General features: G+C 52.4%; 1 protein-coding gene across 4 annotated transcripts in view; it reads left to right on the top strand.

The window, feature by feature from the left end:
- GSE1 (Gse1 coiled-coil protein) overlaps positions 1–16,549 on the top strand; it is a 380,250-nt gene that overhangs the window by 50,123 nt on the left and 313,578 nt on the right. For 2 of the 4 annotated variants that reach the window (XM_053270503.1, XM_053270501.1), the window contains exon 1: positions 3,944–5,259. The exons of the other annotated variants lie outside the window; for them this stretch is intronic. In XM_053270503.1, the coding sequence (XP_053126478.1) occupies positions 4,261–5,259 (999 nt within the window). In that variant the 5' untranslated portion in view covers positions 3,944–4,260. Of the gene's footprint in view, positions 1–3,943; positions 5,260–16,549 lie in introns of those variants that run through there. 4 annotated transcript variants of the gene reach the window in all.

Raw genomic sequence — 16,549 nt, 5'->3', positions numbered from 1 at the left:
ATGGCAATGGTAAACCCTTCCTGTATTCTGCCAAAGATAACCACAAGGCTCTGTGGTCACCAGGAGTCGACACCGACTCAACGGTACACTTTAACTCAAATCATCCCAGCCACAGTGGCCTTCCATTTATGGCCTTAATGCCAGTACTTGTAATTCAGCCAGGAAACACACTAGAAGCCAGAGTCATTGTTTGCCTACAGCTAACGATTCTAGAGAGGGGGCTAGAGAGACTGCAAAAGCCAGCTGGACTTTGGCCAGATAGACCCAAGTTCAAATCCACACTCGGCCACAACGTTCATTGGGTGACATTGTGCCAATTCGCACTCTTAACCTAACCTACCTCACAAGGTGGATGTGAGGATAAAATAGGGTAACTCCCATCCATGTATATCTGAACTCAATGGAGGAAGAGTAGGTTACAAATGTGGCTAATGATAATGATTATTCGAACTAGTCCTCAACAAAGCTGGTCCTAGAACCTGTCTGTAATCCCAGCAATAAATTGTGTGGTGTGTAAGAATACTTATTAAAACAAAGGGCTTCTGATCTTGTGCAGAATGCCTTTCAAATGAGAAATCACACTCTGCTCTTGTACATCTGGCATTGAAGAGGAAAGTGTATGCTCAGTAAATGCGGTGCTTGCTTTAGGTAGTATTGTTTCTAGGAAACACTTTTGGGCATATAGATGAATGCAAATGTGAGATCTAGCTCTGACTCTTAGAGCAGTTTGGGTGAGATGTTGCCCCCCCCCCCCCCCGTTCCTTGCTTGCATTCAGTGCCCTCTGTCTTCTTCCCACTCTCTCCTTGAACAAGAGGGCCTCTGCAAAGCAACCCACACTGCATCCCTTGAGGAGGAGGAGGAGACTTTCCTCTCCTGGGTGTTTTCTGAGCTGATGTCATACAATCTGTTTGATTTTGCAGCCAGTTGTTATGGGGAACATCACGCTTTCAGCACCAGGGGCGACGACATGTCTCCCATGTGCAAAACGCAGCACAGCTGTTCTTAGGAGCAAAGCTGTGTCAGGCAGGCCAAGTTCTTATTCTTGGGTGGGTGCTGCTGCTGCTCACTGTGGGAAACGGGTCAGCCAGCCAATCTGTCATCTGGAGGGTACTGCAGTCAGAGGGCCTCCCTTGTCCACCCGCTTTTTTTTCCTGCACAGCATGACGGGCTTCTATGGGAGTCTTGTCCTTGTCTCTTGGTTATACTTCTGGCCTTCTCTGCCCTGTCTCTTTCCCATGGAACACGGTGTGGTAACAGAGCCCATGGCAATCCATGCCACACTGTGGGCTGTTCTTCTGACTGAGGTGCCTCTAGCTTGAAGTCCCCAAAAGCCAGCATGACAAATGTCCGTTGCAGGGGGGGGGGCTCGCTGTGTAGAAGCTTCATCTGGTGTGATTAAAAAACAGAGCACCAAGCTCTTGCTCAGGACTGTAGCTCAGTTGCTGGCGGCCTGTTTTGCAGGCATGGAGGGTCTGGGGTTTGATCCCTAGCAGCATCTCCAGGGCAGGCCAAGGGCTGCTGCCAGTCAGTGTATACAATGCTGAGCTCGATGGACCAAAGGTCTGGCATGAGATTTAATAGGAACCCACTGCAGGGAGCGTGTGAGGCTATCTGATGCCAGCCTCACTGGCTTCCGGGCTGCTTCTGAGCAGTGCTGGCATTGACCTTTCAGCGTTTGAGAGAACCTGGGAGCAGAGGGCCAGCGTGAAGAGCCCCCCACCCCGCCCCCCCGATCTGCAACCCCCACCCCCGCCGCTTCAGAGGTTTCCTGGGCTATGGCCGTCGGACGTAGCATATACTCGGGTTCTTCAGGAGCTCTTTCCCCAGAGGTTTACCGGCCCGCTTTGCTGGTGCCCTCCATGCATGTGGAACCGCAGCATTCGGATCTGCTCCCCGCTGCTTGCCAGACAGAGAGCCAACTAGCCCCCGCAAGCGCGGAAGGGTCCCTCGAGGACCACGGCAAGGGACGGGAGCGGAGTGCTGTGGGTCTCCGTGCCCCTTTTGCAGCAGGCGCTGAAGCCAGCGTTTCAGCCGCGAGCGAGCCACCTGGGTGGGCAAGCATGTGGTGGGGGCCGACAGCTCCCAGCAGCAGCAGCAGCAGCCCAAGCCCCTTCCTCCCTCCCTCCCTCCCTAGCCGGCCGCCAGGGCTCCCCGCCCCATTCTGCTCCTCCTCGGGCTGCCCGGAGCCTGCGGGCAGGCACTGGCCGCGAAGCTCCTGCGAAGCAGCGGGCCGGGCTTTCCCTCTGAGCCTGTTGGCAGCCAGCCGGAGGACGACGACGACGAAGAAGGCGGCCTCCCCGCTCCCTCCCCCCGCCGCGCTGCAGATTGCAGAACAAGTTGCGGGAGGTGCTGCGGGGGGAGGCAGGCGAGCGCGCGGGGGGGGGCGCTTGCTGGTGGCGCGCGGAGCAGCCTCTCTCTGGGGAGGGAGGGAGGGCAGGAGCGGGCGCCGGTGGAGCGAGATGGCGCTACGGAGTTTGCAGCCAAACTTTGCACAAGCAGCGGCTCCTCCAGCCGGCCGAAGTTAGCTCTGGCGCGGGACGTGGCTGGCAGCCGCCGCCGCCTCCAGCCTTCGCCCGCAGGAGCGCCCCACGCCAAAAGCACAAGCCCCCACCCCCGCTCCTCTCCCCCCCCTCCAAGCAGCAGCCCGGCGGCGGCGGCGGCTCCCAGTGCCTTCCCACCCTTTCCCAAAGCGGTGGCGGCAGCAGCAAGTCTGCAGATGGAAACCAACTAGGCGCCGCCGCCGCCAACTCCGGCTCTCGCCCTCCTCCCCGGGAGCGTGTCCGGCCACCCGCCGCCGCCTGCAGAATGAGCGAGCCGCCCAGGGGAGCCCCCCGCAGCCCTCGCCACCACCGCCCAGGCGGCAACTCCCCGGGGGCGAAATGAGCGGCTATCCCGAGAAGGAGGCGCCGATCTCCCGCAAACAGCGGCTGATGGCCGCGATTGCTCCGGCAGGGGAAGGCTCCGGCGCGGCGGCGAGCGGCTGCTGCACCGAGTCGCCTTCTTCTTCTTCTTCCGTCTCCTCCTCCTCCTGCGCGGCGGCGGCGGCGGCACTTTGCTGCTTCATCTGCGGCGGGGCGATCAGCCGGGGCAAGGAGCTGAAGCTGCAAGTGAGGCACCCGCGCGACAGCCAGCCCTTCTTCCCCTTCCTGCAGCACCAGGAGCCGGCGCCCGGGGCGCAGGAGGTGACCCCGGAGGGCTGCGCCTTGGTGTGCGCGGTGTGCCGCTGCTTCCTGGCCGAGCAGTGGGACGCCTTCGAGCGGACGCGCACGCCCGTGGAGAAGCGCATGTACTGGCTCAAGCGGCCCTACCAGTGCGACGGGCCGGCCAGCGCCGGCGGGCTGCGCAGCAGGGGCCCCCAGGAGTGGAACCTCTCCTACGCGCTGGGCCACGAGGACGAGGAGCGGCGCCCCGGCAGCAGCAGCAGCAGCGGCCGCAGCCAGCCCGCCGGCGACGGCGAGGAAGAGGAGGGCCAGCCCGGAGGGGGCTCCGGCGCCGAAGACGACGACGACGACTCCGAGCTGTCCTCCCTCTCCGACGCCGCCGACAACCTCTCCGAGCCCGACCTGCGCTCCCCCGCCCAGGACAGCGTCGCCGCCGCCGCCGCCAAAGCCTGCCCCGGCTACTGGCGCGCCAAGGAGCGCCCGGTGCCAAGCGTGCCCATGGGCAGCCGCCCCAGCTACCGTGAGTGGAACCAGCCGCTGCCTCCGGCGCCTCCCGGGGAAGCTCCCTTGCGCCCGGGGAACGGGCTGCCAACGCCGGCCGAGAAGCCGAGACAGAAGAGGCAGCGGCGCGCGCGCCCCCGGGCAGCCGACGCGCCTCTTTGGAGAGGAGCGCAGGGCGCACCAGCGGGCACCGGCGGCAGGGCGCCCGGGAGCGCCGCTGTAGGGGGCAGAGGCGACGGCTCGGCGGGCAAGCGACCCCTGGGCGAGGGCCCTTCGCGGTGTTGCTCTTCTGAGGAGAGCGAAATCAACATCACCAGCGACGAGGAGCAGAAGGAGAATGGCGGTGGTGCCCTCCCAGTGCCCAGGCCTCCCTGGGGGGCAGAGCCGCCGCCGCCGCCGCTGGGGGAAGCCGCCTGCTACGTTTGCGGTTCCCCCTTGACGCCTGCTTCCCAGCACCGGATCCACGTGCAGAAGCAGGAGAAGGCCTCCCAGGCGCCCTTCTTTCCCTTCCTGTGGTTGCACAGCCCGCCCCCGGGGGCCGTGCCCATCAGCCCCTCTGGGAGCACCCTGGTGTGCTCCTGCTGCTTTGCCTCGCTCATGCAGCAGTGGCAAAGCTTCGAGTTGGCCAGCGTGCCGGTCCTGCAGAGGCTCTATGTGGTCCCTCTGAATGCCATCGCCCCCAAGGCTAAGAGGGAGACCCCGCCAAGAGAGGAAGCACTCCCTGGCCCTCTCCCACTCTTCCCAGAAGCTTGCTACCTCTGCGGGGAGGACTGCACCAAGGACGGCCGGGCAGTCTCTGCCAAGATCACCAATGGCAACGCCAAAGCCACCATGCACTTTCCCTTCCTCTGCCTCCTGCCCTGCCCTCCCAACGCCAAAGGTCTCAACAAGAATTGGGAAGTCCATAGTTGTCGGAAGTGCTATGGGGTGCTGCAGGATTTGTGGGCCATGTACCGCGCTTGCCATAACGAGGAGTTCATCAGTTCGGTGCAGAGCTTCCTGGGCAGGTATCACCAGGTCTTCTCAGCCAGGGACCCCAACAGCATGGCCAGGCACCCTTTGGCCAAGCCAGGCCCGACTTCCGTTTGCTACATTTGCGGAGCTGAGTTGGGAGCAGGCAAGGAGTACCAACTCAATGTCAACCCTCCTGGTCGCTTTGGTGAGAAGGAGCCCTTCTTCCCCTTCCTCACGGTTTACCCACCGGCTCCTCGGGCCAGGCCTGCTGACTCCACTGGGATTGTGGCTACTTGCCTGCTCTGCTACCATGATCTCCTGGGCCAGTGGCTGCAGCATGAGGACAGCCACTCCCATCACCCCAGCAGTGCCTGGTCCAGGCAGTACAAAGTGGAGACCTTTGTCTGCTTCTTCTGTAGGCAAGAGAAGAAAAGGTGCCTTGGATTAAAAGCGGTGCAAGTTGCCAGGCTGCCCGTCTTCCTGTACACTTTGCGGGTGCCCGGCAGCTTGTTGGTGGACGACGGGAGGCAGCTCACCATTGGCGCGTGTGCCGAGTGTGCCGTACTGGTGCTCACTGGCAAAGCGACAGCACCCAGAAGCCTCTTTGCTTCTCCTGCCATGGCACCGGCATCTTTCCAAAAGGTAAGGCTTGCTTATCCTTTCCGCGAACCTGGAATTGCCTCCCGTTGCCCTGCTTTCTAGCAAACCGGCTGACCTAGAGTTGTTGACCTGCTGCTGGCTATTAAAAAAATGGACCACTGTCAAGGTGTGTGGGAGAACCGAGAGCATCTCTTTTCTTGAAAAGCAAACATTTGCACTTGCTGTCCTGTGGGTCACTCACACAAGACCAGAAGTTGACAGGAATCTCAACGCTGGTGCTGTTCCACTTCTCTGGCTAAATCCTGCTAGGGATTAGCTGCACGTTTGCTTTTTAGAGTTTGGAAACAAACCAACTCCACAGTTCTCTGGTTATGATGTATGGTGTTTTCTCCCTGGAGTGTTTTTGGTAATGGGGCACATCAGGTTTCCTCATGTACTCGTAGTGCTAACTCTCGTACAGTATCTCGTACTGCTAGAAAAGCTTGAACTGTGTCAAGTCTATTGCACCATAATGCAAAATTTCCTGTCTCGATGAAGTAATTTGTGGTGCATCAGATTTCCTGCCTTTTAATAGCTGGAGGGCGCTTTGAGAATCCAAACCACAAAAAGAAAAATGGCGTGGGACTTCCATGCCAGTAGAGCCTTGCAGATATGAGGTCAGAGGTATCCTGGCAGATCCTCCATATTCAAAGGCAGTCTACCACTGAATACTAGTTGCTGAAAGTGGGCAACAGGGGGAGAGGGCTGGCGCCTAGAGACCATGCTAGTGGGCTTCCTGGAGTCATCTGGTTGGCTACTAAGGGAAACGGGATGCTGGACCAGATGAATCTTTGGCCCACCAGGTCAGTTCTCGTGTTTTTATGCTAGTATAAATCCACAAAAGTCTCTAGCCCACTGTGACAAATGCAGACCTCCATCATCTTGAAGCGAAAGCATCACCTCTCACAGACCTTCCCTTCACTAATCCCCTAATCTTATCTGACACAGGCGATAGGGCCACTTAGCATCTCACCACCCAGAGGGGAGGAAATTAGCATCTTCCCCATGTGCCTCATTTGCCACTGTTGCGTTGTTTTCCAGCATAATATCTTGTTGTCTAGGGCTAAGTTGTGTGGACTCTGGCTGTACAGTGCCTGTAAGTCCCAAGTCAGATTGTTCTAGGTTGTTGAAGCCGTGTCTAAGCCTGGTCAGTGGCGTTAGATCAGTCTACAACTGGTGGCAGCCTACCTTGAAGGAGCGGTGTGCTCCTAGGTTTGGGATCAGAGCAATCTCCCTACTGAGGGTGGATCCCAGGAAAGCATAGAGTCAACCCCGTTTCATCACACCCACCCCAAGTTCTGCTAGTCCACCTGCCTGCACGCACCTGTGCTAGTGATTTGTGGTTTACAAGGGCAGCTCAGCGACAAATCAGAGACCAGTTTTGTAATGCTTTCCTGCTTGTCCACAGATGACTGGGTAAGTGGCTCTTGGCAAGTTAGTTATCTTGTCAAACACCTGCTAACTGGGCCAAGAGACACCTTTGAAGTGGTGAGATAACTGTCCCTATCCGACCCCAGTACAGCATTCCTCCAGTGGCTGTTGCTGGTGTTGACAAGAAAGAAAGAAAGAAAGAGACTTTGAGCTCTTTGGGGACATCTCCCCCCTCCCCAGTAAGCTGCAATGGCAACTCTTTTTTTGTTGATATAAATATTCTTAATAATAGTAATAATAACTACTAGCTGGCTTGGTGCAGAGCATTTGTGCCCCTAGTTCTCCCTGTCTCCCCCCACCATCCCTTCAGCCCCAGTTCATTCTCCACGGCTGTCCTGGTCTTCCAGCTGTATTTTGCACTAAGTGTAGTTTCCGAACAGTCTTCAAAGGCAGCCCCATGCAACGTGCATTGAAGTAGTCTAACTCAGAGGTTGTCAGAGCATGAATAATCATAGCCAGGCTGTCTCCATCCAGGAGGGGTTGTAATAGATGCACGAGCTTCCGCTGGTAAAACACTATTAGTACCGTTTTATTTTTGTTTATAATAAATATTTACATGTATGGTATTGTTTGGCTGCGGGGGCCTGCAGTAGGCTCCTTCTGTGTGCTGATGGGCTGGTGCAGGGGTGTAGCTATAATTGAGCAAATGGGTTCAGATAACCCAGGCCCCTCAGTTCCTGAGGGCCCCCTAATTCCACCACTCCCTATTTTCTTCATTATCTTCCTCACTCTGAAGGGGTGCTGGGGAGCGGGGCGAACATGGGCTGGTGCTAGCTTGTTGATGTTTAGGCAGACTATAAAGAGACTTAGTTGGTCTAAAAGGAAATTGTTAAGCTTCAAAGGCACAGGATCTTGGGAACTTCCTCCAGCCAGTGGTGACAAATGCCTCCACCTGGGAGGAAGGCTGATCAGGATTTTATTTGTGCTTGCAAAGGAGCCCAAACATGTTTCCCTGAGACAGGAACTCCATCTCGGCTAGCAAGTGAGAAAAGGAAGCCCTGGATCATTAGAGGAGGTGTTTCCAATCTGATTGGCTTCTTTCCCTCCCTGTGGGAGTGACTTGAAAATTACCTAGGTAATTTACAAGTCAGCTCCGTAAGAGGAGGAGAAAGTGCCTGAGATTTCCATGCCCCTGTGAGTTGGGAGGCGCTGCAGAGGAGGCTTGCTTTTCATCTGAGCCTCTGTCCCTTGGCTAGAGGGAACAACAGTTACTGTCAGTACATTCACATTTGGACTTGGAGAACCAGCGACATTGCAGGGCTGTAATAAAATGACATCTAATCTCTGAGCAGGCTTCCTGACCTTTGGCTTGCTGCCTGGGCCAGGCCCATTGTACGAGGGGTGCTGTGGTGCTTTCAGGCTGGTTTTGGAAATTGGTCTCAATCCTCTCTCTTCTTACATTCGTCTAGAAATCATGTCTCCATGAGCAGAACTAATGTCCCTAACGCCCTTTTGGACAGACTGACAAGAAAACGTGCTTCCAAGCGTTCGTATTCAGTGTGGTTGTTCCAATTAGCCAGTGTGGTTGTGTAGTGGTTAGAGTATTGGACTAGGGCCAGGGCGACCTGCGTTACAATCCCCATTCAGCCATGAAACGTACAGGGTGACTCTGGGCCAGTCACTTACCTCTCAGCCTAACCTACTCCACAGGGTTATTGTAAAGAGAAACATACACTGCTCTGGGCTCCTTTGTTGGCAGCGTGGGATATAAATGCAAATAAATAGATAGGCAGGTAGATTAGATAGATAGCTCAGGAGAACTTTGCAGCATCAGACTTGGAACTAGAATGCCTGCAGTCAAAGGATGGGTTATTTCGGGGTGCCCAGATGTTTTTGGATTACAGCATCATCTCCACCCACAGTGGCTGAAGGCTCTACTCTGTATCACAGAACAATCTGCAGATGTCCTTTTCCAGCATCCCAGAGGGAGACAGTGGTAAAACTGAGGCAGGAGCCATGAGCAGTAATTCAGTGCCCTACCGACAGATAGCAGTAGGGTCCTAGCCACTAGAAAGGCCATAGGTCAATGGGAGGAGAGCTGGTCTTGTTGTAGCAAGCATGAATTGTCCCCTTTCCTAAGCAGGTTTCACCCTGGTTTGCACTTGAATGGGAGACTACATGTGAGCCCTGTAATCAGTGTTCTCTCTAATTTCCCCCCTCTATGTGCAGAATGAGTTTTGTCCTGGGCAGCAGTATCAAGGCAGTGTGTGCGCACCATGTGCATTCAGAGTGGGGCCTTCCTGATTCAACCTGAGCAGAATCTAAAATTAACTGAGCGGACATTAAAAAAATGTGTGAGCGTGTGTGCACGTGCACGCCTTAGAGGGAACATTGGAGGTCGGCGGTGTAAACATATGCAGCCCATGTTTTTCCGACTGTAACTAAGCTGCCAGTATGCTTCTGGGTTCAATTCAAGGTGTTTGTGCTGAGCTTTCAAGCCCTTTCCAACTGGGGTCTCACATATCTCAGAGAGCACCGCTCCTTATGCTTTCCCTCACACCAACTTTTTAAAAATTGTTATATTTATATACCGCCTTTCATTAAAACAATCCCAAGGCAGTTCACACAGAAAAATTAAGACTATAAAAATACACAATTAAAATATTAAGCTAAAATATAAAAACATGAATCTGACTAAAAAGATTTAAAATACAAGTATAAAATAACCATACAAAATACAATATACAAAGAAGCAGTAGCAGTTCACAAATTAGCCTCCTTGCCCTGCTTCAAGTTCCAAAACTTTATTATATAAAAAGTCTCCCAGCAAGAAGCTATGGAATCATCCCCCTTCAGCCTGGTCCACAATTCTCCCTCTCCGTTGGTCTTCCAAAGAAGGTGCAAAAACATCTCTTCCGTTTGATCTTTAGTTCAGCTAGTTGGTTGTTTTCCTAGTTGTCATCTTCTGTTTCCACTTGTATTGTCTATTGAATTGTTTGTGTTGTTGAGCAGCTTTTATTTTATTTTTCTAAAATAGGAATATCCCAGTTTGAGAGAGACTAAGATGAAGTAGAGGCCCACAAATTTCCATTTGGCTGATATCTTGTGGCAAGTGAGAAAAGCTCATCAGTGACCAGGCTGGAACACTCCAACAGTGTGGAAGAGAATTGGCTTTCCCCTGCCCCCTTTTGAACATACACAAGCCACATGTAACTTGAATAGGTTGGCTAGGAAAAGTGTTTATTGTCCAGTGACATCTGTGGATTTATTTGCAATGTTGCTGTAGGAAAGGGTGAGTTGCTTTTGTTTTCGCATAAGAGGCTTAGTGGAGAAAAGGCATGTCTTGCTCCTCCTTATTCAAGAGGTATCTCCTGCTGACACAAAAGTTGCTTGAAGATTTGTGCCTCCTTATTTCATAACCCAATTTAGGAATGTAGCAAGCTGCCTTCGACTGACCTGGACCATTGGTCCATTCAGCTCAGTATTGCTTGCACTGACTGGAAGCATTATTCCAGGATTTCAAGGAGGAGGCTCTCTCATCCCTACCTGGAGTTGCCAGGGAATGAACCTGGGAACTTCTGTGTGCAAAGCAGGGGCTCTGCCACTGAGTTATGGCCCCATCCCCTAAGGAGAAGATCTTACTGCGGTCAGTGCTCACATGCAATTACCCATCCACATGCAAATCAGGACAGACCCTGCTTAGCAATGGGGACAGTTCATATTTGCTACCGCAAGACCAGCTCTCCTTCCCAAACAGTTTCTAATTTGTTGCTGTTGTCTGTCTGTCTGTCTCTGTCTCTCTCTCTTTTATAAACTTGTTGATGTTTTTCTTGGAGTGGATTTTCTTTTCTCGCCCTGGCTAATGTCATAAGTGCATGGAGGCCTTTTTATTTATATAATCCGCCCCCTCCCTGTTGGGACAGGGAACAGGTGCTGCTTGGAGTGTTTTACCCACATCTGAAATCTTGCAGGGCTCGTCTGTCATCTCTTGGATGTCAGCGGGAGATGCTCACATCTGTTTCCCTGTAGCATTTGTTATCGGGGTGGGAATGGAATCCCTGCACATTGCTTGAGCAGTTCCATGGCCCTCTGCCACCAGAGTGCTTGTTCAGGACTTCAGGTGGTCTTCAGCCCTGGCAAAGAATGGTGCTGTTTCTTTGCCCCCCAGAATAGGGCAAGGCGGTGGTGAGGGGGACTCACTGCCGAACGGCAGGGCTGCCATTTCTCCGCCCTCTCCTCTGGCACGCTGCTGGGCTGCTGAACAGCAGTTCCTGCTTGTTTTGGCAACGCGGTTTGCATCTGCTTCGAGAACGGCACATGGAAAAACTTCCACTTTGGCTGTTGTCTGACTCACAGTCCTGAGCATACAGCTCTCCAAGTGTCTTTCACGCAAGGAAGCGAGAGAAGGGTGAAGGGCTCTGGGGATGGTGGGAAGTAGCCGAAGAGTGCCAAGCTGGGGAGGGACAGGAGAGCAGATGCCAAAAAATCTTGTGAACTGGGTTCATAAACCCATGCAGTGCGGATTAGTAGTAGTTATTTCTTAGCACAGGGGGTTCCATCCTGTGGTAATCCAGATGTTGCTGAACTACAACTCCCATCTTCCCCAGCCACAAGGGAATGGGATCTGACGTACCACAGGTTGGGAACTCCTCTCTTAGCACATTTTAACCTTTCCTGCTTTTCGGTTCCTACAGTCAGTGGTGCCAAAGGGTGGACCTTTTTGTGCTTTTCTGGTGATATCGAAAGCAATGGCTGTTGTACTGTTTCTGTGATTGACTCTTCTGGGTGTTGCAGGGACCTTTAGTGGTGTGGTGGAGCTCTCTTAGTGGCTTGACTATGGATCTAGCCCCCTTTGATAATGTAGCCTTTATCAAGGTCAAGGTGCGGCTGATAACCACTCATCTTTCTTGTGATGTTATTTGCTAATGAGCCATATAGTATTCGTTAGTAGAGCAGATGTTTCAAGCTCTGAAGTTCTTTGACTGCATGGGAGCAATTGGTCTGTACAGATCATAAGAATGCACAAAGCCGCCTTCTGTTGAGTCTGATTGTTGGCCTGTCTAGCTCAGCACTGTCTGCAGCAATCCAGGTTTCAGATGGAGAATGGTCTTTCCCAACCCTACCTGAAGTTGCCAGGAATTGAACCTGGAACCCAGGGCCTCTTTAAGACTCTGAGAGGCCCATGGACAGAAGGTCCCTTTCAGCTCCCCGCCCCTCCTCTGGCTGACGTACTGCACATCACACACACAGTGCAGCATAATGTTTGCGCTTTTGTGCAAGCACATGAATTGTGCAAATGGAGTTGTGCACAAAAGTGCACAGACATTATGTGTGACTGTGTGCCTAGCATTGTGCAGTATGCCAGACACTGTACCCTGTGTCGATGTAATCGCCCCCAGTACTGAAATAAATCACGATCCTGGGGTTATATTTTAACTTAGGAGCAATCTGATCATTTCAAATACCGAACCATAGGTTGGACGGGGCCCACTCTGTGTGTGTGGGGTAGGCCCGGGGCAGTAGCCTCCTTCCCTGACCCTGCCCATGACCCCTCAAGGCCCTGCTGGAACCTTGTGCATGCAAAGCATGCACTCTACCACTGACTACTCCCCTCCCTTTCCCAGGGACACTTTACAGCACTGATTTGTTCTCCGATCCCCTTTCCCAGTTTCCTTCGCTTGCAAGGCCAGAACAGATACTTGGAATATCTAGATGCCAGCATCACATTTTGAGGTGCTGTACTGTGTGAGAAGAGAGTTGGGCAACCAGGGAAGCCCCTGCCATTTTTGTCCAGCCTGGACTCTCATTCCCCCCAATCCGCCCCCCAAAATAAATGCACAGTTTCTTTTTAAAACTCCTTTCAGTAGTGTTTACTGGCTGGAACGTTGGAGGTGCCAGTTTGTATTTAGGAGACAGCTCCGCTCTTTTGGAACGTGTTTCAGTGCTTGTAATGCTGTGAAGAAAGGTTTGTGGGTTCCATACAAGCCAGAGAGTGCCTCTAAGAGGATTTTTCTCCCAAGTCCTCCTCGAGTCCAAAAAAGGCAAAAGACTGGATAATGGGGTATTAACTAGTTGTGGACAATATAACCCACGAGGCTTCCTGCTTCCTTTCTGGTCGGTCTGCATCCTTTGGCTGTGCTTCATTAATAGTTAGGAATTTCAAGCATACTGTTAGGGTGGGGTCTGGAGTAAAAGTAGGGTACTTGCTTGATTGGAATTCCCTTTTATTTTTTAAGGACCATGCACCTTGTCAAGCTTAGAGTAAAAGCTTATTCACAAAGCTTGCTTTTTGTCAGGATTAATCTTCTGCCCAATAAGAGTGGGCATCCTTTAACCCTGCAAAGGTTTTCCCTGCAAAGGGGCAGCCAGCCCATTAGAAGAGGAAGAATGGCTAACCAACCCAGCCTCAGGGAGAATGGTGTGAAAAAGGGAACAGGCCTTGGCTGAAAAAAGCTTATTTCAGATTCTTAAATGCTAGCTTCAGGTTTGCACAGGGCAGAATAAATGTTTCAAATTCTTCGACACTGCCATCAGATTTCAAGGGTGTTTGAAGAATCAGTGCAATGGTGCGGGAAGCAAGGGCAGAGGTCCAGATGTCACTGTCAGAGGGCCAAGGCCAAGGGAGTAGACTAAGGTGGTGATCCATGATCCTATCTCTTCAAATGTTTGTTAAAAAAGCAACTCTGTGTGTGTGTGTGCACGTGCGCACGCTCATATCTAATTTGGGGTGGGATTGCGGTGCTTGGTGAAGAGAATTGACATTTCAAATTCGCCCATTCTGCTATTTTCTCACTGAAAATCTCTTCCTGAAACTATTTTCTCACTGAAAATCTCTTCCTGAAACTATTTTCTTTGTTAAAGAAAACATTTGTGTTTTCTGAGCAGAGATGCAGAAACTAGAGCGCTTGGAAGGTGGGCAGAGTCAGAATCAAACTGGACAGCATCTGGCAGTGCAGGAGAAGAGAAGTGCAGGCATGACTAGTACTTATCAGTACACTGTACCTTCAGTGCATGTTCTTCTTTGCCCTTGCTCCCATTTTACAGGTGGGGAACTGAGGCCAAGAGAGAGCTGGAGAGGGCGTCCTGAGTCAAGCTACAGAATGAGTCCTGGGAAATTGGAAACTTAATGCTATTCAGGCTTAATGCTAAACTCCAAGGCTTAATGCTATATTCATTGGTCCACACAGGTTCTCCATCATGCACATCTTTTAGGGCTGGACCCTTTCAAGGTCCAGAAATTGCTTTTAGATTTCTCCTGCCACACTGGGCCAACTCTAAATATGTTTACCTTGTGTAGGATTGGTTTACCTTCTCTTCTTTCTCTCCTTCCCTTCCCTTCTTTCTCCAAAAGCTGGTTGTGACGGTGCTGGTGTGACCCCACTATAAAGAGGGCCATAACCATCAGCACCTGGTGCCTGGGCCATGTCATAATCCTTGCACTAACCTGCAAGTTAAGGAGCCTTGCAAACTTGATTTATGGGGGGAGGTAATCGGAGTGCATCTGCCTGCCCTTTCCCAGGTCTGATGCCTCAGGACAGGCTGAGTGACGGTCCACGTGAACCTGCCTTGCAGAGACCGGGTGGGGCATTGAATGGCATCTCTGCTCTCTGGCTTGATTGATGGTGACTCCCAGGCCCAGGCTGGGGGGTGGGGAGAGCATGTCTATGTGGAGCAGCTGGGGGTGGGGAGGGCGGCTGTGAATGTCACGGAGCGCCTGGGAGGCCACTGGGGGAAATAAAAGAGCATCTGGGGATAACAGTGGTGGCGTTGCTTGGCCCAGGGTTCTTCCCAGTCCTGCAGGACAGTCGGGGGGCACTTTCTCTCTCTCACTGCTGCCTGGAGAGACCGACTGCGTGGCTGGCCTTGGCTTAGCTGCCTTTTTGGTGATGGAAGATTCCTGAAGCGGTGGGCCTGTATGCTCTGTGGAAGGACACCTCATAAGCAGATTCGGAGTGTTCCCCATAGTGGCTTTAATACCTAGCTTCATTTTTTTTTTTTAATGGCAAAATAGTACTATAGCTCGGTTTAAAATAGAACAGGAAGCAATACAAGGAGAGCAAACTAGTAATTAAAGCCCCTCTCCCCTGCAGAGGGCTGGAATGGATGAATTAAGGGGCGATTCGTGATCAAAGCTGTGCCACCCTGCGCAGGAAGCAGTCAGGGGTAGAAGTTGCAAGAAGGAAGCTTCTTATCAAAGTCACCGGGGGGGGGGGGCGGCTTTGCTGAATGGGACTTACTTCTGAGGAAGCATTATGGCAGGATCCTGGCCATGGGGGGCAGTGCTGTGTGGCAGCACTCTTTCAATTCTTCTTCGGTGGGATTGCAGGAAAGCAGTGGCTCTGACGTGAAAGCTGCCTCCCTTAGCTGACCCAAAGCTGAGGTCAGATCAAATGAGATTTACCAAACAGGCCTTCCACTTCCTGTAGCTCAACAAAGAAAGCGAGGATCTGAAGGTCCTCCTGTTTGATTTCAACTATGCTCCGAATGCAAATGCTGATGCTCTGTGGCTGCAGCCCTGGAGCCAAGGGCGTGGGACTGATTTGCTGCCCAGGATGCATCAGGAGGCTCTGGCTTCACAGCTACGTCCATGAAGTGTCCGCCATTCTCTTGTGGCGAGACGTGCTTGGCTTGGAAGACAGAACCTAGCCGGGCTCCAAAGGAAGGGAATTTCTGTTCGGCTTGGGGAGCCATCCCTTGCCTCTGTGTGTGGATCATTTGTGGGGAATGAAAGTAATTAAGGGAATAAACAAGGGGAAGGGTGGCGGTTGGGGGGACGGGACTCAAGGCTGTTGGCAGCCGAGCTAATTGCTGCCTTTCACAGCCCAGTAAAGCCCATCTGCTCTGTTCTCTGGCATTGCACGCACCCCGTCAGGCACATTAGGCGGCTCAGCGTTGCACGTCATTGGGGGAGGCTGAACAGTCCGGGCGGAACCCTCTCACCTGCCCTCGCTGGTCGTGATTGATTCCAGGGCCAGAAAAGGAGCGCTTCCATCCATGTCCAGCTACTGCACGAAAGCTCAGACATTAATCTCACCGGCCAAGCTCCCGCACCTTCCTAGCCCACCTCACAGGGTTGTTGTGAGCCAGCAGTGAGGCCAGAACTGTAAAGCAAGTAGTACTTTGGAAAACATTGTAGAAATAACGAAGGTCTTGTTGTAGAGATTGAAAATAGTGCTTCTGCTGTTCTCTGAGCCACCTGCACAGAGATACAGAAGAAAAGGTGGGTCAGGATTGTGTCCTGCCTCCTTGGGTGGGCATCCTTGGTCACTGGTTTGTAGTTTTGCTTGGTATCTTAGGGCTGGGGAGTTTTGCTGTTTGGGAGAGGCTCTAATCACAGGCATATGTGATTATAGCTTAAGCCAGAGTGGCTGTTGCTGGAGGACAACTGTCATCACCTCCCTGTTCCACTGGGACTTGTCATCCAACAAGAGCTGGGGATTAGCTTAGCCACCTTTTGGCTTACCAAAGGTAAAGGCAAAGTAAAGTGTGCCACTTTTCCATTCCACTCAAGGCCATTTTCACTTTCACCTAGAAATATTAAAACACAATGATGTGAAAATATTTCTGGAAAAGACCTTATAAAAAGAGAGCAGAGGCGAAAGGCTAACCAAGCTATAATCAGCTCAAACAAATGACATTCACAGTTGCTTTGATTGAACATTGTAGGTGTTTTCCTGCTGCCTCTGTTTCTGTCTTTAACGTGTTTAAGTTTGTGGTTTGTTTGTTTTTAGTGGTATGTTATTGTTAGCCGCTTCAGATCCTTCTGGAGGGAAGTGGAATGTACGGAATGACATTTCCCCCGAGAAATCGCAGTGCTGTGGGAATAGCCCAAGAGAGAGCCTGCAAAGGTGCATGCAGAAATTTGGGATGAGGGCCCCCCCTGTTTGTGTGTGAATGGAGCTGGCTGTTATCTCAGGAGACC

Source organism: Hemicordylus capensis, chromosome 9, assembly GCF_027244095.1.
Source record: "Hemicordylus capensis ecotype Gifberg chromosome 9, rHemCap1.1.pri, whole genome shotgun sequence".
Lineage (NCBI taxonomy): Eukaryota > Metazoa > Chordata > Lepidosauria > Squamata > Cordylidae > Hemicordylus > Hemicordylus capensis.
The sequence above is the reverse complement of the archived record's forward strand: the minus strand, read 5'-3'. Positions and strand labels throughout refer to the sequence as shown.